A 26,228-nucleotide genomic window follows, 5' to 3' on the forward strand; every position below is an offset into this window, starting at 1 on the left:
AGGTGAACCATTGAATAAAATTGAGATTTTTATCCCTAAGGAAAAGGGTACCATACTTTCTTATGATATAGTAAGCTGTTCTCTTCCCCACTCAAGGCAAAGCTGTTTTCAGACAGTCCTCAAGTATCTGTCCCAGAATCAGACCAAGCGAGTCCTCTTTCCTTTCCTCTCACCTTTCCTCTTTCTTGTCTTTTCTCTCAGCCTTTGATCAGCAGTTTGTAATAATCAGCAATATTTTGCATAACTGCTAGATATTTCCTCCTAGAAGAAAGTCAAAGCGCTGGTCTGTTTACCTCTGTGCCTCAATTCCTGTGCCAGTGGTTAGTAGGTGCTCAACTAATACTGGCTCAACTGGGGTTATTTAACGTGACGTAAATTTAAAGGTATTTAAAACAGTTTTTGACTTCTCAAAGAAGGGTGAGTTTGGGGTCTTCGGCACAGGAGAGTGAGTGACATGTTGTGGGAGAGTTTGTATCATGGTCGGTACATTGATTTCCTAATAGCACTTCTCTTGTCCCCAAGACGTGTGACGTTCCACTATAAGAGAAGCAGCCTGAGCTACTTTGGAGGCGTCTGTTCTCGCACAAGGGGAGTTGGTGTGAATGAGGTAAATTTTATCAGTTTTCTTCCAGCAGAGTTTTGTCTTTGCATCTGATCTTTTTCTTTCCTGTGGCCTAGTTTACGTCCCTCTCAGGCTTATTTAGGGTGACGGTGACATTGAGAATATAGCATGAGTGGGTTTACGTTAGTAAGTAGGACCCGAAGTGGTCTTCCATGTTAGAAAAGAGGTATTGCTTCATTTTATAATGATAGTTTTTCCCAATTATTGGGCAAATGCAAGCCAAAGATTGGCCCAGAGATTTTTTTGGCCTCTATATATAAGTTTTTATAAGCTTATTAATCCTTCTCTCATAACTTGTTTTCAAAGCTAAATGCTCATTCTGCCCGTGTTAGCTTTAACTCATTTAAATCAGAGTCTATGATTGTATCTAATCAGCATCTTTGTTTTCTCCCTATGTAAATCTTTCATCTTTATACCTTCTACCTAACTATCTTTAGAATTAAATGAAGCAAATATTTCCTTAATCTCATTGTTTGGATTTTGGTGCCTTCATTCATATAAAGGAAATTCTTATAAAAGTTGGCAACGGCACCCAAAAGCTGAACCAGCTATATCTAAACCCTGATCAATACCAGAGAATATTCTGCCAGGTTATCCCAGTATCCATCCCAAGTGGAGACCTCTTGGCATGTTTGTAGTGAGTTGAATTTATTCTTGGTTTGGTATGAGTTGAATGGGGGCACAGCCTTTTATCACTTGTATTTGATGTTTCAACGTGAGAGGTGCCACATAGTCAGAGAGGCTGTCTGCTTTTGGGCCCAGCTGTGAGGAAGAAGTGATGAGGAGCATAGAGCCCATCCTTTGATGCCACGAGGCTCTGTTAGGGAACTGAGATGATATGTGTAATGATTAAGAAATAATAACTAGCTTTGTGCACTCTCTCAAATGTTTCCCACACACTTTCAACTCTGAAAACAGTATGGTCTTCCAATGGCAGTGGCACAAGTATTGTCGCAGAGCCTGGCTCAAAACCTTGGAATCCAATGGGAACCTTCTAGCCGAAAGCCAAGTATGTACATTGACCTTCTTACTCACTTTCCTGTGCCATTCTGTCTGTATAATGCATGTCCAGTCAATAAATAAATATTTTTCATTCCTGAGTCGTTATAGTTTAATAGCAGTGTATTTCTTTCCTCTAAAAAAACATTATAAAATGAGCAACTTACGTAATTATTAATCTATTTGGGTTGTAGAAATGTCCTTTTCAAAATCTGTAAAGTCACGCTCGTTTTCTCAGAGGGTGAGCAGCTCTTTCTCACTCTGCAGACTCGGGGATGCGCGGTGAGGACTCTCCCTCTGGGTTCTCCCCCCTGGAGTGTGCACTCAAGGTGCCAGATGAACCTCCGTCGCAAGTGTAATAATAGCGCAGTTGGATTGGGAGCTCAAACTCTAAACCTACCCACCTGCTGGAATTAAATGTACCCACCGGTCCCATCGGAAGAGCTGGGGAAGAAGCTTCCCCATCACAGGAAGGCCCAACAGGGCCGCAGATCCCACGAGTAGGAGAACAGCCGGGGCCTGCCGGGGCCACTGTCCTCCCTGGTCAGATGAGAGCTGGATGGGAAGACAGGGCTAAGTTTCCAGTGGCAAAGTGTCCAAGGCCCCCGATAGTTTTAGGGGTCTGTGAAAATTTTAAATTTCTTGTAAAGTCAGAGGAAAATCCAACCTGGATTTGATTCCTCTTTATACCAACACAGTAGTAAAATATAATTTCTAAAGCATCTTTTGGCAGAAGGGAGAAGTGCCAAGGGCCCACGTGATGCAATGCTGAGGAAAGAAGGACTGAGGTTCACTCAGGTTATTCTCTTGACCGGGAGTTAAGCGGAAGTCTACTACCCCTGTGAAAATATCAGACACCAGAGTGAGGGTCTCCCTCCTCCGTCCCCAGAGAAGAAAAGCACAGAGAGCTACCTTAACATCAGTCTGTATTTTATACTTTATTGACTACTATCAAATAATTGTCAGTATCAAATAAGTGTCATTAAGACATAGTATTATGGAAACTTGAAACAAAATATACATCTAGGGGTGTCTAGATTCCCCTTTGTGGGCATATTCATCGCTTTATGGGTGTATTAAGTCTGGTGGCATTTAGCAAATCTCTACAAACTTTCCTTTATTAATATCTGGCTCGGAGTATTGGCTTTCCCCGGGAAATGCATGGTGCACAGGAAAGGAGGTGTTTCAGGTTTCATTCCCTGGCATGGATGCCTTGGAATCAGAAAGGAGTAGGACCAGGCTTACGACTTTGTTTGAAAACCGTGGAGGCAGGAAGAGGCCAGTGTGGGGTCCACTGAGATGTGTTACCCAGGTGGATGCTAGGGTAGCATGAGAAATAGGCTTCATCACTGACGCCTGGTACAGCTCCTTCCTCCTAAAATTCTTAAGTCATTTGTGAATTGTTTACTTAACTAGATAATTCGCTAGTTCTGAACTTTGAGTTTCTTAAACCCATTTGGAAATCTTTCTTTAAAAATATCTTTATCTATGATAGAAAAGAGAATAGGAAGAAATAAATGAAAAGAGCAAGCCATCACAACATTAATATGCCAATCTACGGTATCTACATCAAGTTGATGATTGGTATTTAGTTTGAATGATTATTTACACTTCTATTTTGGATTGCTCTCTTACCCTGAGCCTTTCAGCACAATTTTATTCATGTCTCTGGCCCATCCTCGCCGTGCCTCTAGCAAATTGCCTTCTCTGACCTCCAGTGTGCTCTGTTAAAGGACTTGGTGGCGACTCATTGCGTTTGTGCAATGGAACATTACAGTTCTGAGAGCACACCAGCGAGCCGTCCATGTGAACCCCGGAAGCACTCTGGGGGATGCCTTCCCCATTTTAGAGGTGGAAACACTGAGACCCGAGAAATGCCGAGTCAGGTGCCTATGGGGCTCCCTCTCAGGGGGAGCCAGGACCAGCACTCTGGCTCTCTGGTTTCTAAACCAGTATACTTTTCATTAAACATTGGAACTAGGAACTTGGTTGAGTTCTCTGAGTTACAAAAATGAAGACAGGCGCAATTTTATTTCTCGCCAGCTGTTGTCTTAGGAAGTGATCTATATGGCTGGAAAGGATAAAGAAATATTGATTGAAAAGAAATAGGTTTTGTTTGGTGAGACTTCACATTCTGTGCCTATTTGATGTGGAATTGGTGATAGGAATTATTTCAGTGCAAATTAAAGATGTGACTTTTGTTGTCCCCTTTTCCTCTGTCTCTCTGATTGTTTCCTTGGACTAGAATGTGACTGCACAGAATCCTGGGGTGGCTGCATCATGGAGGAAACGGGGTAAATTTTTACTATGCATGCATTTTACACACGCCTTTGCTAAAATTGCTGCATATAATGAGACACACAGCCTCGCAGGTCCTGCTCTTCCAGACTGAGCCTTTAGTATAAACTCAATAATTAATTATCTGGTGTTTTAAAAGTAAAGGGTTAATTCACTTTATATTTTAGTGTTTCGTTTAAAGTTGGTGATAAAAGTAAAATATAGTAACAACCTCTACGTCTATTAACCCTTAAAGGAAGCACATTATTAAACGCTTCTAAGTTTAGTAGGGGCATTAATTTTTTGGTACACTTAGAATAAAAGCTGGTTGTCAGTGAAAATCAATTCAGTCATCAGTTTATATTTTAAAGTACTCGTAAATATACGTGCAATAGAAATTGTACTGTGCCACTTATACAGTCAATAACACTTTTTTGTAAGACAGATTGATTGCGTCTACATTAGGTAGTTTTCTGCTTGACAGACTTTGAGCACTTTCTCACCTGGATCCTCTCTTTTTCTATGGTTACTTTGGGAACTAGAGAGGCTGCCCCAGAGCTGCCGTTGCGTCCATGAACCGAGGCCTGGAAACACTGCCCTCTTCCCCGGGATGCCTGCCCCACGGGAGCTGCTGCCCGGCGCCCCCTGAGCTGGAGCCAACCCTAGTAGATGGGAGGGTTTCTCACCCACAGGCCTCTCCTTCCTTTGCCCAGGGCAGACCTCCGCTCACCACAGGCCGTTTCTGGTCCTGCCTCCACCCTTTGGGCCCCAGTTGCCAGAGGCCCTGACCTCCCTGTACGCTGCCCCTTCCTCATGCTTCCTCCAGGAGGCCAGCTCGTGGGGACGAGAGCCCCTGAGCCCGGGGTTTGCAGAGAGAGTCAGCCATTATGCCTGCTGTGTTAGAACACGTGTTTCTGGAAATGCAGTTTAAACTTGAGACTGTTGGCAGTCGTGGCCCCTTACTTTTGTCCCATAGTTTAGTATCATTATGGCCTCGGATGGCTGTAGGAAGGTAACCATTATGATGTTGGTTCCGGAGGGAGATGTCTTCAGTCTTCTAAACTCCCAGTTTCTAAATGAAATTTTGGACTGACTACCCATAGGGTATAACAAAACTGTTTAAAGTTCATATGTATTTTCTCAAGTGTACATTTCTGCATAGTTAGAGTGAGAGACGACCGTCCCCAATGGCAGTTTTTACCTACTTCCATACACTGCGCTCGTACATCAGGATACACAGAGCTACAGAATTACAGCGCACAATAGGTGGCCTGTCACGCTCAAATCAAGAGCTAGTACAAATATGCCCAAGGAATCATTATGTATGATTCAGTGTGACCTTGACCATGTGTATAATATTCCCATCTGTACTAACACACAGATTGTAATTTGATTAATTAAATCACAGAGAGGCTCATGTTATATTCCTACTAAATCATGAATATCACCAAATAGTATTTGAAGTTGAGAATAAGGAGCTGTTCTTCACGGGATCTTGCCCATTATTGTGTGTATGTGCAGTAGAAGTGTGTGTATGTAGATACGTGTGTGGACGGTCTCCCGTCTCTCGGGGTCCTGTGGGCGTGAACTGTGCTGCTGAGCCTGCATCCAGCTCTGACGGGCTGACCTCGCGGCTCCCTCCTCCAGAGCGGGACTAGGCCTTCCCCAGCTCCCTTCATTCTGGACGAGGCCTGCGTCTTTGCCTCTGCTGAGACTCGCAAATGAAAAGGACCACGTTTTGAAATGCAGCCTAGAGGGAGAAGTTTCAGGATGAGCTTTTCAACACTTTCACCCCCAAGCACAGAAGGGTTGTAACCCAGGCCCCCAAATCTGCGATGGCCTTTGAATTTCTATTTTTACAAACTCTAGCACACACACTTATTTGGCAGTTTGAACATAAGTGCCTTGTCAAAATTTGTGTAGAATCATCTGGACCCAGAGTGAACATTTTGTTCTAATTCAAGGGTTTTAATTTTCTTCGCTGATGACTGCTTTGGGTAGATCATTTACATAATTGATTCTTTGTTTCCTCAGGGTGTCTCATTCCCGGAAGTTCTCAAAGTGCAGCATTTTCGAGTACAGAGACTTCCTGCAGAGAGGGGGTGGCGCCTGCCTTTTCAACAGGCCAACAAAGGTGAGTGACTTAGAAGATTCGATGATGTCTCCAATTTTTTTAAGGTGGAGCAGCACTAAGTCTCAGGTGCTTGTCTTGGAAGGAAGTTTCTTGTCAGTCAGATGAATACGTAGCTACAAGGGGCGTTATCATGTTGCAGACCGAGTCCTGTTTACAGAGTGACAGACCCACAGTTTCGCTCTTTCGAATCTCTGGTTTTCCAGGGCTGGGTGCTCTCCCCAGCGCTCCCCTCCTCAAAACAAACAAACAAGCAAGCAAACAATCCTTCAATTAAAATACCTTTGAAATGTTCATGTGAGGGTTTTCAACCTGCTGCTAAGAGTTCGTGTGTTAGGCTAAGACGTCTTACTTTAACCCATTTTTCTGACAAAAGTTCAGTTTCCCCTTGACATTCTAGAGGAGTAACTAATTTCTTGGCTTTTCTTTTTTTTTTTGAGTGGTCTAATCTCCCAGACAGGAAGCATTGCTAATATCAGCTAGCCAGAAAATGGCCCCAGGTATTTATGGATTCCATAAATACATAGATGTATTTATAATATACAGTCTCTACCTGGAAAGGTCCACATGGTCAAGTGTATTTCATCAAAATATGTATATACAGTGCCACAATCCTTTACCCACAATTCCTTAACTCAAAAAAAGCTCTAAAAATTGGAAGTGTTTTTTGTAAGTTTCCAGAAAACACATTGGACAGTAAAACTTGTCCTGACCTGAAAATCTGTATTATCCCCGTTCACGTAAATATTCATGTCTTACTGCAGAAACGTTAATGTGTTTGATTAAAGGGTGTGCACCAGGCCCTTCAGGGTTATTACAGAGAACATGGTAAATGCATCACACTTTTCTAAAATCCAGCAAAGCCAGAGTTCCCAAACTCACCAGCTCTAAAGCTTTGGGATACGGGACTATGGACCTAAAGTGGCGTATTTGGAAATGAAGTTGCTCAAAAGGCAAAAAGACAGGATGGATGCTAATTAGCACATGGTATAGAAATGCTAACATTGCACATCCCATATTTCCTTTTAAAGTACTACTTCATAACTCAAATACAGTCCATTGCTGTACAAAATGTTTAATACCCTGCAAATTGAGACAGCAGTGAAATCATGTCAGCCTTTTTTTTTTTAAGTTGGTGACTAATGTGAATAACTGACAGGGTAATTTATTCCTCTCCCCATAATTAAGTGATACTGCCGTAGTCGGGATGGTGGCTTGAAGCCTGACGTCTGTCTAAAATCTCAGTAAGGAAAGAGAACAGGTCTTTTAAAGCGACCTTGTGTCGTTAAACTCAGCCCCCTGCTCTCATGGCATTCATCTCACTGCGACAGTATGTGAAAGCTTCAGAGTGTTTAAAACGGGTGAAATGAGTAATGGTGAATTAATGTGAGCTGCCGGCGTTTTTGAATTGCAGTATACGTGGCTAATTTTACCTGCCTTGCAGCTCCTCAGCTAATTATAAGCATCTTGCCTGAGGAAAGAACGCTGAGTTGTTTGGAAAGCTTAAGATTTCTGATGCGTGTGTAAAGATGGTGAGCCACCTTTAGGTTTCAGAAATCGCCTGTGAGGAGAAAGACAGTTATTCCGATAACTTGGAAACTAAATAAAAATAACTCTACATCTTAAATTTTAAAAGTTAGTAAATATGGAATTATTGCTTTTTAAACTATGTATTAGAATGCTTAAGAAAAAGCTGCTGTGCATTCCAGTGGAATAGTTGACATGTATGTATCAAAGAACTGACTGTTTTCCAGGTGTTCCTAGTCGATCGATGAATGTACGTATGTGTGTTTGACGGGTTATTTTCACATTATCTGCTTGCATCTTCTCTGTGCTACGGGAGCCTTCCCAACTGCCATGTTCTACGTCTGGTTTGTGACGGACCTGCCTCAAGGTGGCAGGAGGGTACTAGGGAAGAAATACAGGAGGCGGTTCCATGGGAGGCCTGATTGAGAGCGCTAGCCATGTTCCAATCTGCCCTTCCTTTTTCCATTTTCTTCTCCCTGCTGATCAAAATACTTCAGAGATTAGGACTGTTGATTCACCCACTGGACTCCCCACGGGAGAGTCCGACCCAAGTCTCCTGGAAGCCTTCTTGCTTCCTGTGATCGCTTTCCCTTCCTAGCAGTGGAGGGAGCATCAGGTCTTCCCCAGGCGGGCTCAGTGGAAGGCAGCCCTTCCTGGGGTGTGTGGCTGCTGGGAGTGTCTCTTTCTCCCTCTCACATTCGTGGCTCCGAGCATTTGGGTTGGGATGTACTATTCCAGTCTTCACCAGGTGAGAAACTTGCCCCAGGTGATGAGAAATACAAATGTTTCTCATAAAGAATCAACTGCCTCAACAATTGGCCTGCAATACAGTTTATCTGGCCAGCAAGTTCATAGCACCGGCAGGTTGGACTATTCTAGAAATCTGACTCTTCCATTGCTGCAGGAATGGTTGAGAAATTTCTATGCCTCTTTGCATTCGTCTGCACATTTACTTAATATGCTTCAGACAGTGCAGATTTATTTTCAGTGAGAATGATGGGCGTGGATTTTTTCCCTAAGTTTATTTGCATTTACTTGATTGTATATATCACGTTTGGCTGTGACCGAAGCTTTTTTATCTTTTGACAATTTTTATATCCTCTCAGCTGCCTTGAGATAAGTCAGCAAATTAGGTGTCTGTGAGTTCACGAGCAGTGCATTTTAGCTCCATTAGCAAATAGGAAGAGTGATCGGCTCCTCTTGACAGCTGATCTCCGTAGAAAGTGGCTCTAATGGTTGAGGTCGTCTCTGGAGCCCACCGCCAGAGAATCCTCCACGAGACATTATCCCATTTAAAATAGGTTTTCAGAAGTGTTATTAATAAGTGAACAGTATTTCCCACACAGACGTCATTTATAAGATGCGATAACCACAGATCACAGAGGAATATCGCGTGATAGCTGATTATAGGGCCATGTGTGTGGCCGATGGGTATGTCGATTTTCCATGATAAATTGAAACGTTTTCCCTTTCTCTCCCTGATCTCTTCCAGCTCTTTGAGCCCACGGAATGTGGGAATGGATATGTGGAAGCTGGGGAGGAGTGTGACTGTGGCTTCCATGTGGTAGGTATAGGAGATCTCTTCGACCTTCAGCTCGGCTCCCACCCAGAGCAAACGCGAACAGTAGGGGTGAGAAGCCTGTGCTGTGCTGCACTGTGATCCTTCTGCCTTGCTCTCTGATCTCTCTCATCAGCGCTTGGTGTCAGCTCAGACTCGTTAGAATTAATCATATCCTTATGGCCCCGTCTGAGAAAACCTAATGAATTCTTCTAATCAAATTCCCTACCTCTTAAAAATTCATAGCTCTATTCATCTTGGGCAAGTTTTACTAACTCATGAAACATTCTTTCTTGTTGTGTATTATTTTTGTCTTTGTAAAACTAGATTGAGTATTAAGGATGTAGTAGGGCTCACCAAAGGTGGGGTGACTGCTAAGAAATAAGCTGGCTTTTTGGTAGAGAAGCCCTGTGATAGAAGAGAATACTTTGCTGAGGAATATGGCAGGAAGGAATCTGTCGTTGTTTAAAGTGGTTAATTGTTTCTTGAAATTTTTGCTAACTGTTGTACAAATCTCTTCCTCTGGGTTATGTGTAAGTCACACGTGGAGTGAACGTTGAGCGGCCGGTGGTGTTCCCTGTCTTACTCACGTGCGTGTCTCCTGCAGGAGTGCTACGGGCTGTGCTGTAAGAAGTGCTCGCTCTCCAACGGGGCTCACTGCAGCGACGGGCCCTGCTGTAACAGCACCTCCTGCCTTGTGAGTTCCCTGGCGGTTTCATCTTGCTTTCCACTGACATGTTGGCCAAGTATTTCGGGGTGGACATGGAGCGTTTGTATAGCTTCTCACAAACTTGTTGGTTGACAGTGTGCATATTAGCCTGGCAATTTTGTAGAATCAATACATCTCCCCATTTTCTGTGGGTCACAACATTTGTCTTTACTGAGATTGACTATCAGCCGTCCTGTCCTCCAGTGCCTCCCTAAGAAAAGATCCTATACTCCATCGAAGTAAACGTCCAGGATTGCCCTGCTAACACGAGTGAAAACCAGATTAAATGGCCGAAGAGAAGACGGACACTTCCTGTGATCTTTTGAATAATATGGCCTACTTAGAACATTTTTCTTTAAAACTGACCCTAATTTATTTTAGACCTTGAGCCTAAAATCTAGTGCTCATATTTTCACATTTGGCTTTTTAAATTCCTTATACAGGCAAGAATGCCAGATGAGGGAGCAGTGTCTGTCTGTCTGTTTGTATGTGTCTATACACAGCCTGTGTGTGGACACAGTTACTTCCATCTGCAGAGACCTCCAGTTAGTTTTTGAAAAGTCATTTTTTCAGTCTTCCTTTTTCTCATCTATAAAACCTCTAATATTCCTTATAACCATAAAATTACATGATTTTATTATTTTATTCAATACCAAAGGGTGTTATGCATTATGGTATTCGAGAAGATTCTCGCTTAGTTTATACTTGCCTTGTTTCCCCTCCCAGATTATAAATTGCTTGAAGGGAGCAGGCTCTTTCCTTCGTCTTTTACCCACCCCCTTCCCAGACAAACAAAATGCTGTGTATACAGTAGGCATTCATATGAATTCATTGAAATTTGATTCTGTATATTTAGCCAAAGCAACATTGATGTCCAAGCTAATAGGTAAATTAGTGAAGGTTGGGTCCGTGCGTCAGTCTTCAGAGCGATCTTAAACGTTTCTATTTTAGTGCTTTGCTCTTTGCTCTTTTGTCTTAAGCCGCACCAGTGTTTCTTCTTTACAGAATTGCCATCGCATTGTTTTCCAGAAATAACAGTCTGAGACAGTGGGTTTTGACGTATGAACATTTGATGCCTTGGTTAATGATTCGTATTTACTGCAGAGAGTAGCCTGTGGGCCTTGTGTCCACTCTGCAGCTATCTTGCTGATTCACAGGGAGCGTGGTGGTGGCTATGAGAGGGTATCAGGGTTATTGGTGGATAGAAGAATGCTAGCTCTTTGAAGTGTTAGTTAGGCTGGCTCCTGATGCTGAGTTTTGCTTTGCAGTTTCAGCCGCGAAGCTACGACTGTCGGGACGCTGTGAACAGCTGTGACATCACCGAGTACTGCACTGGAGACTCCGGCCAGGTACGGCCACCGAGCTTCAGCTAACACGGTGGACTTGCAAATACACATTTTAGAGCTTTCAATTTGGATTACATATGAGAACATGATTAGGTTCCTTTGTTTTTTGTTTTAATTTACCTTGTCTTCTAGTAATTTCTAGCTCTTCACCGTGCCTTTATTTTAGGAACATTTATTGCATTTGTTTGGGGAACCAAATGTCTTTTCTTCTGATTTTTCCCCTTCAAAATTAGTTCCTTTATATGGTTTACATCCAACTAATTGATTTTTTCTTTCTTGGTCCCCACATCTAAAACAGTATGTTCACACTAATGAAACACTAGTGTAATGTTTTCAAACATTTTTAAGCCACAGAAACTTTTTTTTAAACAAAATTTTGGATGGAAGCCCGATGCGGAAGGCGGAGAACAATGAGCAGGGCCCTGGCTGAGGCGCGATGGGGAGCAGCACTCTGCCCTCCTCAGCTCCGTCGCCGTCTCCCTTCTGCTTCCACGGCCCTGGCTCCACGGCCCAGGCGCTTTGGCATGATTCTTCACATGAAATTATTATTACACGTTAAAATTATTGTAGTGTTTAATTTAATTATATTAAAATTATTATAGCATTTTAATTAATGTTGCCTTCTAGCATTCCTTCTTTATATAATTTTTATGTTTTTAAAAATTTATATCATGTTACTTTAAGACTTTGTCATTCAGATGAATGTTTGGTGAGCATCTACTGCTGTAAACGATGGGGTGTGGTGGGGAACAAGAGAGACGAGTCCTTGCTCTTTCGTGGAGCTTGCATTCTGCTGGGTGGAGGAAGGCAAATAAGTGACAAATGTGTCAGCAGGTGGTGCGTGCTAAGCGTGAGATAAGGTGGTGTGAACAGAGTGAGTGGTGGGGAGCTTTAAGGGGGCGACCAAGTGCGTTTTCCTGGAGAGGTTTGCGTTTAAGTAGAAACACAAATAAGAAGGAGCTAGTCAGAAAACGGAGCACAGAAGCCTGGCTTCTTCAAGCAACGGGATGAAAGCGGGGCCAGCAGGAAAACAGTGGAACCATTCACAGAGGAAGTCGGGAACCAGGGCGGGTGGGGACTCCAAGAATTTTGGATTTCATTCTGTCTTTGTTTTCGTTCTGACATTACTTCTAAAGCATTTCCTGTACTGTTACACAGTTTTAATAAATACCCTTTTTACAGTTGTATGCGAGTCTGTCACGTGGATTTATCAGTTCACTTCCGTATCCAGTGATGGATATTTAGGTTGTTGGCAGTTTTTCATTGTTATAATTAATAGGGCAGTGAGCATCTCTGTGCATTTTTAAGAGTGTTTCCTGTTTCAGGCTAGCTCCTTAGGACAAGCTCCCAGGAGTGCACTTACCTGTTGCAGGTGTGGTGGTGTCCAAGGGGCCAAATATCATTTTTACTTGAAAATGGCCATTTGAAAGCTACAGCTTGGTGTGAGGGCTCAATGGGCCTCTGTAAGACCCCAGATTCAGTCTGTCGCACCAGCTTATTGACAGTATCGGGTCTGGAGTGACCTCTCCCTTCAGAGGCTGGCCATCACCTTGTATGTCCTGGACGAGCAGTGAAGACAGTAGGATTTATGTGAGTAGACAGGAGAAGAGCGGCAGAACTGAGCCAGAATGCCAAGTTGTTCTTCCCAATTTTATCAATCAAACAAGCACTCGATCGGCCCGTCAGTCACTATCCTGCCTGGAGAAGAAGTGGGTAAGGGAGGAGAGAGTAGCTGGAGTTACACTGAGTGCCCCTCACTGGAAGGAAGCATGAGGAGCGGGAAAGAAATGTTCCTAATTAACTTTCTGGAAAGTTCTTGATGTATATCGTCTGAGGCTCCATTCAAATGGATCCTTTTAAGGATGTTGATACAAATAATCAATGACCAATGTATAGAGAAGAAAGACAGAGTGGTATTTATTGAGCCAATGCTGAGGACTAGCCCAGAAGTGCTGCCTCCACCAGGGAAGACAGAGCTCCGGAGAAGCGTGGTTCACAGCGTGGCTGTATACCATTTCAGAACAAAGAGCACACAGCAAGCATGACAGGAAGACAGTTTTCTCCCCGAAGTCACAAGGAGATGTTTTGCTACAGTTTAGCACATTCGCAGCACGTCAGCCTGACCTTGGTTCTCCAGGAAGAAGAGCTTGTCTTCAAAGGAGGACTGGTATCGGCGTCCAAGAAGGAGAGGCATTCATCCATGTCTTTAAGGAGCGCATCCTTTGCTTTGGGAAGATGTTTGAAGCGGATGCACGATGCTTGTCCCGTGGGCCGGGAGTCAGGCTGCTCTGGGAGAAAGAGGCTTGAGGCCGAATCAGGGTTAAACCAGAATGACTTCCCTGCAGACCTCAATATTTGAAAACTTATTATTATCCTTATTATTTTCATCAAGGATGTGGTAGTAAAGTACATTCAGGCTATTCTGTTGTGATTTTTATGCATATCTGTTTCTTATATTTAAATGTGTAAATAGGTTTCTTTGCACTTTTCCTATAACCTGGTGGCAGAGTGTAAGAATTGTGGATTCTGTGATTTATGACGTGTACTGACATTCCTGATGTACTGTTCCAATGAATTATATTTTTGGTTTTGTAGAATACTACTATTTTTGTATCCGTCATACCTGGTTTTGGTTCTCTGTATTCAGCTCTTTCAGAAGTATAGTTTTTCCATTTCAACCTTTAACTCCTGAATTGCCATAGAACTTACTGGAAATAAAGCTTTTATAATGAGGCCTCTGTGTTCAACCTAATATTCTATTATCTAAATTTTAAAAAAGGTTCTTTTTATCTCATGTCTAAGGTGAAAAGGGTACCGTTAACGTAATTTCTCAGTGGCATATTACAATAATGTGTTCCTTTTATAATAATTTCCTTATGTGACCGGAATGAACCTGAAATAGATAATTAGAGTAGAGGGAGTTAAAACCCCCCCAAATTCTTCTGCTCTGTAGGAGGAAGTGAGTTTTGAATTTAGTTAATACTAATAATGATCAAGAAAGTGAGATCTCTGAGAATCTGTGTCTCTGAGAATCCATATCATTGGCAACATTATGACTTTCTCTCTTTTATCTCATGATATGTTTCTGCTTAATTCTCATGCTAGCATTTACTGATGCCTCTGAGCTACATTTTAAATTCACAATTTATAAGAGAAAAAAACAATACTTGTGCAAATGAGAGAAATCCTTGGCAAACAATACTGGATGATAAAGATTTTTGAAAGATGTGGAAAGGCTTTTTGTTAGCACTCTGAAATATGTCATCTAAAGGGGTAGGAAAGCACCATTCAAAATAAGCACATGGAGATGCTTTTACCCGGCTGAAGCCTGCCTCAGGTGAACCTGTCTGCGCAGCACCAGTGGGGCTGGGATGGCCTTTAGAGACCAAGCCCGGAGCTCTACTCACAGGCAGAATAAAGCGCACAGTTTATGGTTCTTCTGCTTTAAATGTCTCCAGGGAACTAAGACATCCCATAACTTCCCTTGTTAAACATTTTAGTGATAAGCAACTGGCTTTTATTAGCGTAAACTAAAAGTAAATTAATTAGAAATCTCCTTACGTGTAGCTATGACAGTTTATAATAAAGTCTTTTTTTTAATTAATGAAGAATTCTACAAGTTTTTTCCTATTGAAACATCACAAAAGTAAAAAGTGACCAATAATTTCAGACCTCGATGTGCCTGTTGTGTACAATGTTTCTTTTGCGTTTTTGTGCTGTGTGGTTGTATTTGTCTCGGAGCAAGTGAATACTTAATGGTGGTTGATGAGTAAGATAATGATTGTGTTTCAAGTGGATTTGAGTGGATGAAAGAGGCCACAGGGATCTCTGTTGTTGTGCAGTTGGCCGGTACGCCTGGTTTTAGTGCTGATAGTTACATCCTTTGAATAGTTGCCATCAGGTTGAATGAAAAGCTGTGGTGAAGGAAAGCTCATATGAGAGTCGGTTATTCTTTAGAAAGATGTAGAACCAAACCATTTTATGTCAGTGTCCCTTAGTAAGTTATTGTCTCAACAATTCTAGATTAGTTCTGTTATGTTTCTGTAGTGAGCTTGATAACCAGCTGGATACGTACAGAATAGAATTGCTTCATTGTACCCGTATGGGTCACTCATTCATCTTCTCAGTCAGCCAATGGGAACCGAGCACCTACTCGATAATTGAGCTTGGTTTTGTTCTAAGTGCTGGGTGGCAGCAGGGAACAAACAGGAAATCCTTGCCTGCGTGGAGCTCGAGTTAGGATGGGGACCATAGACAAATGAGTTAAATCTATGGCCCCTCTGCTGGTGGTAAGTGCCATGGGGAAAATAGAAACAGGAAAAGCAGACAATGCTGGCATGGGAGGGATTACGGTTTTGAAGAGCACAGTGAGAGAAAGCTTCTCTGAGATGCTGATATGTGAGCAAAGCCCTAAAGAAGGAGAGAGAGCAAGCCATGTGGAGACCTGGGGAGATGGCAAGAGGAGCAGGGGCAGAGGCTGTGGGGTGGCCCATGCCTGGCACATGCCCGTAGAGTCAGATCAGTCATGGCAGAGTTGGAAGGAGGGCAGAGAGATGATGGGGCTGGCGGATGGCATAGGAGCAGAGCATGTTGAACTTTGAAGGCCAGTGAGTGAGCTGGGAAGCCACTGAGCAGAGGAGTGACATGATGTGGTTTATGTCTTAAAGGGACACTGGGTAGCTATATGGACCAGGAGACCAGAGTGGAAGCCAGGGAATCAGTTGGGGCTGTGATGTAATCCAGGTGAGCGATGGTGGTGGGTTGGACCAGGCGTTAGCAGTGGAGATGGAGCAAGTGGCCAGATCTGGTTCTATTTTGAAGGTAGAGCTAACAGGATTTGTTGACAGACTAGAAGGGGAGCGTGAGAGAAGGAGAGAAACACAGGATGACTCCGTGGTTTGGGGCCTGAACGATCCGAAGAGTGAACTGTGCTTTACGGAGAAGGCGAAAACTGCGGGAGGGCCCCAGTGCATATCACTGTGTTTCTTGCTCACTTGCCACACGGCTGTGTTTTTCCCTTTTCATATTTGCTTTGAACACAGTGGCAGAGCCTTGACTTGAGCTATTTTTAGCTCTCTTAAATGTGGTCAATGAAGTGCACAGACAGTAAAAATTTTAATTTATTCATGGTAATTTTGGGGGGAAATGAAGCATACTTTATGATTTGATGAATAGACCTGGAAAAAGAAGTGACCATCACACCACGATTGCTCTAGTAACAAGTCTGTGGTTTGAGAGGTCAGAGCTGTGATGGAGATCCGGCACTCGCACCGAGCCTGGGGCAGGGTGCTTCTCCTTTTTCGGGAACGTGGCCTCGGTGAGGGTCAACGGGTGTCAGTGCGATTTGACATTTTCACAGAGCTGAGTAAGGTCTTGTCAGTTAGTTCCGAATGTGTCTGCTCCCCTATAACAAGCCGCTTCATCCCCTCCTCGTCCATTTGATCCCTTCTACTTTTAACTCTGTGAGTGAGCAAATATATATTACTACTCTAGTCACCTCAGCAAAAACAGAGAAACAGAAAAAGCACCCACTGCGTGGACCTAACTTACTGATTTTTACTAATAATGGGAGAATTAATTTGGATAACCTACTTAAGGAGTTATTCATGTTTTTCTCAACTTTCCTGATTATGTATTCACCACACTTGCATTCTTTTGCATTTTTAGATATTGTGCACGTAATCTGAAAGTGCGTAACACGCTGCACGTTAACTAAAAAGGTTCTATTTTTCAGTGCCCCCCGAATCTTCACAAGCAAGATGGATATGCGTGTAATCAAAATCAGGTATGCTGGGCTGCACGTTTTAAATGTAATCTTAAAAGGATTAGTTTGTGAATTTTTTCTTTTTGATAAATGTCGTTTTGAAGGGAAATTGCACTTCAAACAACAGTAAATTATTGCAGGGGTCTTCTGATTCAGAGTTGCTTCGTGTCATACCAAATACTAAATATATCTGGTGACAAATTGTCCAGATTGAGGGCAAGGAAAAAATGTAATGGCTGAAGAATTAGGGATCTAATTTATTGAGTTGTGACCATTTTTCAATAATTTCAGCCTATCATGGGAAAATATGAGCATTTGTTATAACATGGGGCTTTTTAGAAGCCACGTTATAACCTAACCATTCACGTGCAAAAGAAGCTAAAAATCATTTTGGTATCACCCAAAGAAATGTACCAGTTTTTGTTTTCAGAGATTTTACATTTCAGATAGTTTGGCTTTAAAGAACTGCTTGATGAGATCTGCTCTGAGTTCTAGATTTTAACTGTTATTCTTAAGATGTTTGCGATTCTTATTTTCACTGTGCAAATATTAAAGTATGGAGTGAAAAAAAACCTTATGTAAAGCAACGAAAACGAGACCTTGAGTAAAAGTCAGGGGGAATGTCAGTGGTGTGTGTGCCTCACGATGTGCGTCCTGTCCTCAGGGCCGCTGCTACAACGGCGAGTGCAAGACCCGGGACAACCAGTGTCAGTACATCTGGGGAACAAGTAGGTGCATTTTCCTCTGGACGGGCACACGCAGGTTTCCCTCAATCTTATTCTTCCCTGTCAGTCTTGCTGAAAGAGGTGTCCAGCTTGGAGGGATGCTTAAAAACAATCTATCGGAGGGTGAGGATAAAGAGACCTGTGGATCTTAGCTACAAAACCACAGAAAACAATGGCACAGTGAGGACTGGTCATGAGAACCGAGCAGTGTCATTGAGGGATTGTGGCCATAAGAGAGGAGTGTGACGTCCACTTGCAAAGGTTGGTGGACATGCATGGCTGACTTTGTATGCTGACTTACTCCTCAAGTCAGCTCTCTGCTCTTTTACCCCAAGGAAAGTACCAGACTTATTTTTTAAATTCTGTAATTTGTCACCTCCTTTTGAAGTGAAGAAAGGCAGGCACTTCCTGAGGTGCAGACAGAGGGAGATTCGGTACATGGTCCTGCTTCTCCATGTGTTCCCACTCGCTAGTCCACACCTTCTCTTCCTGACATCCACAGTGCCTCTCCACTGAACTCCAGTTCACGAGGGCCAGAGCGGGAGGAGAGAAATGCGTCTGCATGGCTGGCTGAGGCTGGGTCTCCCCCAGGGGGAAGGGCACCCACAGAAGGAGAGCAGAGCCCCTGCCTGAGTGACTTCAGGGTTTGTCAAACACCCTTTAGCTGGAAGATTGACTTCCAGTGCTTCCGTTTTGACAGAAGAAAGATACTAGAGGCATAGTCATCTTTTCAAAGGCATAAATATCAAAACCCAACTGCTGACATAGAATTTCATTGGGCCAAGACTTTATAGTATCTCCCGATGTTAGTATAAAGCAGGACTAAGAATGTGTATTAGTTTTCTGTGTGTCACTTCACTAATTCCTGCTGCTGACCATTCCTACCTCCCACCGTCAAAACCACCAGGTAGAACCGGGAATGCATTTGTCTCTCCAGTTAACACCAGCGGTGTGCCGGAGCTGTCGTGTGTTAGCTTGTCAGAGCCAACTGTTAAATTTTCACGGCTTTTTAGAAGCCATTTGACATCACATTCATAGCTTGAAATCAGCTACGTGTTACACCATGGAGGTTTACACGATGGTATTTACACCATGGAAATTGGAAAATGCTACAAATCAGGAGTTTTTTCTCTTTTTCTGGAGAACGGTTGTTAAACATTTATTGGCATGCTACTGGTTATGGATAACAAAGAGAACTAAAATAGCTTTTCTTCTCTTGCTCGTCTCCGAAAGAGGCGTCGGGGTCGGACAAGTTCTGCTACGAGAAGCTGAATACAGAAGGCACGGAGAAGGGCAACTGCGGAAAGGACGGAGACCGCTGGGTGCAGTGCAGCAAGCAGTGAGTGTTGGCTCCGGGGCCGAGCCGGACTCGGAAGCCCGCGTGCAAACGTGAAATGGGCACAAAGGAAATGTGACTGATTTTTTATGAATCTTCCACGATTTAAAATTTTAAAGTGTTCATTTAAAAAATACATTAGTTTATCTAGAGACAAAGGGCCATGGACTGAGTTGTTTCTGTGGCACCAACTCACACTGTTTCTGTAAAATTCAGAAGATTTCTCACATGCTGTATTTTACTGGATGCTCACTTTGAAGAGATGCTCCGCCAAGGTATTATAAATTAATATTAGGTTTTAATTTTCTACTTTTGCTGGAAGATATGGCCTGTGAATGTACTAGGGTGCACAGAGTTTTACAAGCAAAATATATAGACTATGTATTTTGGGGACCATTCAAAGTAAAATAATATATATTTTTGATCATTTTGTGAGTGCAGTGCCATTTGATTTAATTAAACATCTAATGTCTATGTCGAAGATTTTCCCCCTTCTAAAAAGCATCTGATTTGTGCATACTGGAGACATCTTTACTCAGGAAGTGAGGTGTTTTCAGAGCACATTGGTGATTGTTTTCCCTTGATTAGCTGAGGAAAGTTAAAATGGTGACTGAACAGTTTATTGAGGTTAGCTCAGTGCCTTGGATCTGTGCGACCACTAAGTTACAGGCCACAGCTGCCCCGTTTGCTTCCGCAGCAATGAGGATTTGTCTCTCAGCCTTGAAGCAGAGCCAAGACTTCAGGGGTTTTCCGTCTCGAGTTGACGGTTTCTACGTCGCATTTTAGGAAACTTGGCGATTCCACGTAGTCGTTGGTGGTGGATGAGGCCTCAGGAGGCAAGAAATCTTTGACCATAATTTCTTTAAAATTAAACCAAATTAATAGACCAGAGCTCCCCATCTGATGTCTCATGGGTGCCGTACAGATGCCCCGAGCTTTCAGTCCTCGAGGAGCCAGGGAATCGGAGTGGGGCCTAAAGTGGTCAAAATCCATGCGGTGGACGCCTCTGCATCTGGTTAGCCTCCGTCATTAGCTCAGTGTCTCAGACACCTGATCGTTTCTCCGTGTCTCTGTGAGTTCAGAAAGTCTGGGGGCCCTTGGATCAGGTCATTTAAAGATAGCTTTTGAGTATCTGGCAGCAGATCAATGCTACCAGAGCCATCAATGAGTTAAACCAGCCGTCAGTGAGTTAAAGAAAATCAAGGAGTGCTTTTTGAAACTTTTAAAAAATTGTGCAATATTACATACAAACAGAAAAATGAAGACTACACAAACATACATTTCGCCAACTAATTATGAAGTGAACTCCTGTGTAACCCCTGCCTGCGTCAAGAAGCAGAACCTCGCAGCATCCCGGGAAGCGTGTCCTTCCCCATGCAGGGCCCCCGTCTCTCTCCTGGAGCTACTGCCAGCCCGGCTTCCATGGAAATAATTTCCCCTTTTTCTTTAGAGTTTTACTGCCTAAGTTTTCATCCTTAAACAGTTTATTTCGCTCAAAGTTTTGGTAACTTTGTATTAAAGGAATCCCACTTCATGCGTTATTTTGTGTTTTGCTTCTTAGATTCAGCATCTTAAGGGTCCCATGGTGTGTGTAGCCGTCTGTTTAGAGTGGACATTTGGTTCATTTTCCTTCATATTCGTAGACCACAGTTTATTTCCCCATCCTATGTTGATGGGCATTCAGATCGTTGCCGTGTTTGGGCTACTAAGGACCACACTGCTGTGAGCATCCTTGTACCCATAACTCAGTGCACACTGTGCATTTTCTTCCAAGGACTGTACCTGGGAGAAGAATTGCTAAGTCATAGGGGATGCAGATGTTCAGTGCCACCAGGTGATGGTGGTCCCACTGTTGTCTGAAATGCTTGCTCTAGGAAACCCTACCATCAATGGGAAATCTCTGAGAACTGTGTTCTTCCACTTCTCACCTGCACCTGGGAGTGTAGGCATTTCACTTGTCTGTTCTGGTGGCTGTGAACTGCTATAATATTGTGCTTTAATTTGCATTTCCCTGATTACAAATGGAATCTAGTATATTTTCATCCATATATTGAACACGGATCTCTTTTTCTGTGATGTGCCACTTCAATTCTTTGCCCATCTTTAGTTCATTGTCTACTTAACAAATAGTCTGGAGGTAGGTGCCCTCATGGTGGGTTAAGTCCTCTCACAATGTCACGGAGGACCCAATGATTTCTACCTCTCTGCTCTGTGATGCTGAACGTGTTGGGTATCCTGAGGCTGTGAACTCGCATTGCAAAGACTCCACACTCAAGGCAGTAAGCGGGGATGGGAGCAAGAGATCTTCTCCCTATCAGGCCCTAACCTTTTATCCAGAGAGCAGGTTCTCCCCAGCACCCCCTCGCTGGCTTTTCCTCATATCTCAACACCCAGGGGCCACTTTTAACTCTAGGATGGTGGGAAGGAGGGTTGGCTGTGACAGTGGGAGCAGGGCACGGGGGTGCCATGACTGGCTCAGACACCAGTCAGGATCCAGCTCTCAGGGCAGGCAGGTCACTACCCCATGCAAAACTGTGATCCTGCTGGCAAGGAAGGAGGGCTCACAGCCAGCCACCAATGTCTGAACAAATGTGTTTGTTTAGAAGGAAAAAGAATATTTTCAATTTTTGAATATATGTGGACTGAAGAGTTTAAATTTTTTGAGCTTGATTCCTCCTGTTTTGTTCTTTTTTCTTCTGACGTGTTCAGTGATGTGTTCTGTGGACTTTTACTCTGTACCAATCTCACTCGAGCTCCTCGTATTGGTCAACTTCAGGGTGAGATCATCCCAACGTCCTTCTACCATCAAGGCCGGGTGATTGACTGCAGGTAACACATGAAATGTTGGAAAATGTAATGAATCATGAGAATTACAAATTTAGAAAAGTCAAGGGAGATGTTTCTGTTTCTCACAAGAGGAATGTTGACTTAGATTTTATTTCTCCTTTCATGTTGAGTCATTTAAAAAACAAAGTTGTATATTGATCTGCAAATTACATTTGCTCAAAAATTGTACCAATTATTAGTTGTGAGGCATTCCTTGTAATTATAACCTTAAGAGTAGAATTATGGTATCTGTTTTTGACCCATGATTAAAGTTTTGAGCATTGGAGTATGTTGCTATTTGACCGCTGTCTGTGTTTTATTTTTTATGACCAAATAATAGTTTAAGCCAAAGTTTATATAACATGTGCCTGGTTTACAAGATGATTTAATAAATACAATTACCTATTTGGGAAATAAGATGTGGGTAAAATAAAATAGAAAATATTTATAGTGGTAGGCAAACAATTCATATCCAATTATCTGTGAGTACAAGGCACAGAAGGTATGAGGCTTATTTTTTAAGCCCTAGAGTCATAGTATATTCAAATAAGTATTGTTCCCCTAAGTATAGTCATGTACCCACCATATAATGACATTTCAGTCAATGACGGACTGCATAGACATTTGTCTCATAAGATTAGTACCATAGAGCCTAGGTGTGTATAGGCTATACCATCTAAGTATGTCTAAGTGCATCTATGATGTTTGTACAATGACAACATCGCCTAATGACGCATTTCTCAGAATGTGTCCCTGTCGTTAAGTGACTCATGACTGTAGTCACAATTCTGAGATACTATACTCACATTCAAATGGTTCTGTCATTGCCCAAAACACTTTTGGGATTCCGCCTACAGAGTCACGTTCAGGGTCTGTAAACTTTTATCCTGAGTATCTCCAGAATAGTGGATCTTTACCTGATATGAGTGAATGTAAGATTTGGAAACATCCAAAAGTAATTTTGAACAAAATTTGGTAAATGGATTGGGCGACCAAATTGGATAATGCTGTGTTGGTCAAATGGCTGCTGATTTTCTGTCTTTTAAATGGCTCTGAAGGCGATTCTAACAGGGTCTTAGATAATAAGATCCTTCGTGGTATAAATTTTTAGACTCCAAATCAGTTGCTTTGATGTACTTAAGCGTCCTTTGAATGTGTAAGTTTTCAGGCGTCTTTAGCTACAACAACATTTTTAATTATACTGTTTTATTCTAACATAGTATATTTGTAGAATATTTAGCAAGATACTCTATTAGTAATTATAGCATTGATTATTATCAGATTCATTTTGTCCATAACTTTGAAATTTTAGAAGTAAGTATCAATAGAGAGGAACTAGTTTATTTTTTTTGATCCTGAATAATCCAGTCCTCTAAAGTAATAATAATAATTTTCAAAATGTTTTCATTTGCTATTTTTGCTCAACATCGCCTTTTTGTACTGTGACACATCTGAAAGCCTTAGAGAGCCAATGACAAGATCGCTTCCCTTGTTCTTATACAAACACCTCTCCCCTAGTCTTTATATTGGTTTTGAAAACAAGTGAAGATTTAGAATACACTTTGTGCAAATGACGTTTTGTTCCTGATGACAGGCAGTGTAATAATGATAATGAATAGTAGTTTCTCTTACCATGCTCTTTTATTAGGGGGAGGTCTGGGAGGGAAAGAGAAAAAGTAGAGAAAGACTAAGAGGAACCACGTCCACTGACAGCCTCCTCAGTTTCACGAAGAGCAAACCTCAGTCAGGTTGTTATATTTCTGTGTGTGGTACTGATGACCTTGTGAATATCTTTCTCCTTCTAGCGGTGCTCATGTGGTTTTAGATGATGATACAGATGTGGGCTATGTGGAAGATGGAACACCATGTGGCCCATCTATGATGTGTTTGGATCGGAAGTGCCTGCAGATTCAGGCCCTAAATATGAGCAGCTGCCCGCTCGATTCCAAGGGTAAAGTCTGCTCAGGCCATGGGGTAAGTAGGCGCCAGCGTCCCAGTTAAACCTTCATTGTCCGACATCCTCAGGGTTCGCAGTGGTCAGACTTCCAGTTCAGTCATTCTCCTTCTGTGGCTGCTGCCAATGTCTGTGCACTATGATTATTGCCTTAGTACCTTTATCTGCTAAGAATAACACCCATGTTTGTTAATACAGTTTTATTTTTATTGTTTCTTTTATCACTGGCTATTTGTATTCACCACATTCTCTGGATATAGCTTGGCATGTAAGGAGTTGGAAGAAAATTGATATGGTTCCTAAAGGAGCTGTAGACCTCAGTGACTACTTTGTACCATTCAGAATAACTTAAACCCTCTCAGTAATTCCCTTTCAGCTGTCAGCATGCATACCGAGTATCTGTGTGTGGGAGATCATACTAGACTAGAGGTTGGATCGCTGATGGAATTCACATGTTTAAAGTTGTTGGCATGTTCGCGTGCTCGTACCACTGTCAGCCAAAGAGAAGATGCTGTCTCTACTCACACCTGCATGTCTCCTTGGTTCTCTGAACATGGTGTTTGGGCAGATCTTCCTGGCAAACCTAGGTTTAATACCTAAAAACAAATTTTAATAATTATTTAAATTGAGCTTAGTAAAAGGAAGATATTTTAAAATTTATACAGACTTCAGAAATAGAAGAAAGAGACATGAAGAAACAGAGTGATAATATAAAAGGTTGATGCTGGAAAGAAGGTAAAAGCAACCCAAACTAGAGATTTCTAGGCAGTGATGTGGAATGGCACAAGGTAGGGAGGCCTTGGAAGCCCCGCCCGCAGTGGCTGTTGACAGTTCCAGGTTTAGGTGGAACCACAGGTTCGCAGGGGAGGCACGTAGCCTAGGGATCCAGTGCACGGATTTGGGCTAGAAGGAGTCCTGGGTTTGAGTCCTGGCCCTGCTTCTTGCTGTCCCAGTGACTTTGGCCAGTCACTTCCCCTCTGTCAGGCATCAGGGTGCCAGCATGAGGCTGAAAGGAGGTGCTGTACACAAGGCTCTGAGCACAGGGACCCAGCACACGGTGATGTCCAGTAATCGCAAAGTCAGATGAAAGCAGTGGGCAGAACTAGACCCCTGGGTTACTTCAATTATTACTCTGAAAGCATGATAAAACTTACCACATAAAAAAGGTCAAGAAAAGGTTAAAGAAAGGTCAAATTCAGCCTCGTTAATCAAATCATGGTATTATGACATTTCAAATTAAAAAGCTTTGTATAACAGTGAGCTTAAATTCGGATTTGTCACCTCTGATGATCTGTCTCTGAATGTATTTCTTAGGCAGATGAGAGTGTAAACCCCGGTCTCTAGTTTGCAGATGGGTATTTATTTCGTCTCAATTACGAGTCCATTCCAGCATGCTGCTCGGTCACTGGAGGGAGCCAGAGGGACAGAGGTCACCCGGGAGGGTCTTCGGCCTGGCTGGCCGAGAGCAGAGTGACAGTGCAGGCAGGCAGGGAGGGGGCAGGGCGCTCGCCCGGCTGGGCAGTACCTCCAACCGAGCCTGGTGTTGGCCGTGGCCGCCCATGCAGGGCTCCTCCTGGTCTGTCCCTGCCGGTGCCTCTGGAGCCCAGGAAGATTAATTTCTTGCATTAAGCATGTATGTTTCTAAAGTATGTTCTCACAAACAACTACTTCTGAAAAACTACGTTGTCAGATAGTATTTAAATAATGTCAACATGAGTAATTAATATTCAATTTAAAATTTTCTTCCTTTTAATGTTTACTTTTCTATAATTAACTGAAAAACTACCACCCAACAATTTGATCTATACATCATTTCCCCTTGTCTAGTACTCGAAACCTTAGGAGAGTTTTCAAAATTCTAAATGGTCATTCAAGCCTCCGGCCTGCCCTGTGTCTCCTTTCCGTTTATCACCGTTGTTCTGTGAAGCACAGTGACAATGTCCCCTCTCTGCTCTGTGCTCCTCACAGGTGTGTAGTAATGAAGCCACCTGCATCTGTGACTTCACCTGGGCGGGGACAGACTGCAGCATCCGGGATCCAGTCAGGAACCTTCACCCCCCCAAGGACGAAGGACCCAAGGGTTTGTGTGATTTCCATGTCGATCTGTTGCGTACTGATCGTTGGCATTCTTCCAGCGGTGCCAATATAACAACTTAATAGATTTGCGAGGAGACACACAAGAATATCTCTTTTTGCCATTAAAATGTCAAATTCATGTTACTGCAGAATTAAGGATTCTAGTGTATCATATTGAAAGAAATGTTTGAATTACCCCTTAGTCTAGAATTGAGATTAGGAAGAAGTAAATATACCAATTTCCTTTCTTTCCTTTAAGCCTCATTCTTTTCCATAATTACAAATGTTAATCATTTGATGGTTTGTCCAGGCTATGCCAGTTTTCTAACAGATAAAATCTGTTTGGCTGACGTGAGACGCTGGCCATTCCTCAATGCG

General features: G+C 42.7%; 1 protein-coding gene across 6 annotated transcripts in view; it reads left to right on the forward strand.

Annotated features, from left to right (window-relative positions):
- The window catches only part of ADAM23 (ADAM metallopeptidase domain 23), a 151,834-nt gene that overhangs the window by 103,414 nt on the left and 22,192 nt on the right, over positions 1 to 26,228 (forward strand). For 3 of the 6 annotated variants that reach the window (XM_070581779.1, XM_070581780.1, XM_070581778.1), the window contains exons 12-24: positions 523 to 607; positions 1,541 to 1,631; positions 3,867 to 3,915; positions 5,933 to 6,032; positions 9,049 to 9,120; positions 9,722 to 9,811; positions 11,092 to 11,172; positions 16,904 to 16,954; positions 17,598 to 17,661; positions 18,892 to 18,997; positions 21,704 to 21,823; positions 23,626 to 23,794; positions 25,743 to 25,854. In XM_070581779.1, coding sequence (XP_070437880.1) covers positions 523 to 607; positions 1,541 to 1,631; positions 3,867 to 3,915; positions 5,933 to 6,032; positions 9,049 to 9,120; positions 9,722 to 9,811; positions 11,092 to 11,172; positions 16,904 to 16,954; positions 17,598 to 17,661; positions 18,892 to 18,997; positions 21,704 to 21,823; positions 23,626 to 23,794; positions 25,743 to 25,854 — 1,190 coding nt within the window. Of the gene's footprint in view, positions 1 to 522; positions 608 to 1,540; positions 1,632 to 3,866; positions 3,916 to 5,932; positions 6,033 to 9,048; positions 9,187 to 9,721; positions 9,812 to 11,091; positions 11,173 to 16,903; positions 16,955 to 17,597; positions 17,662 to 18,891; positions 18,998 to 21,703; positions 21,824 to 23,625; positions 23,795 to 25,742; positions 25,855 to 26,228 lie in introns of all 6 variants that reach the window. The other 3 variants (XM_070581777.1, XM_070581775.1, XM_070581776.1) reach the window with 1 other exon arrangement.

Source organism: Equus przewalskii, chromosome 17, assembly GCF_037783145.1.
Source record: "Equus przewalskii isolate Varuska chromosome 17, EquPr2, whole genome shotgun sequence".
In the NCBI taxonomy this organism is placed as follows: Eukaryota; Metazoa; Chordata; class Mammalia; order Perissodactyla; family Equidae; genus Equus; species Equus przewalskii.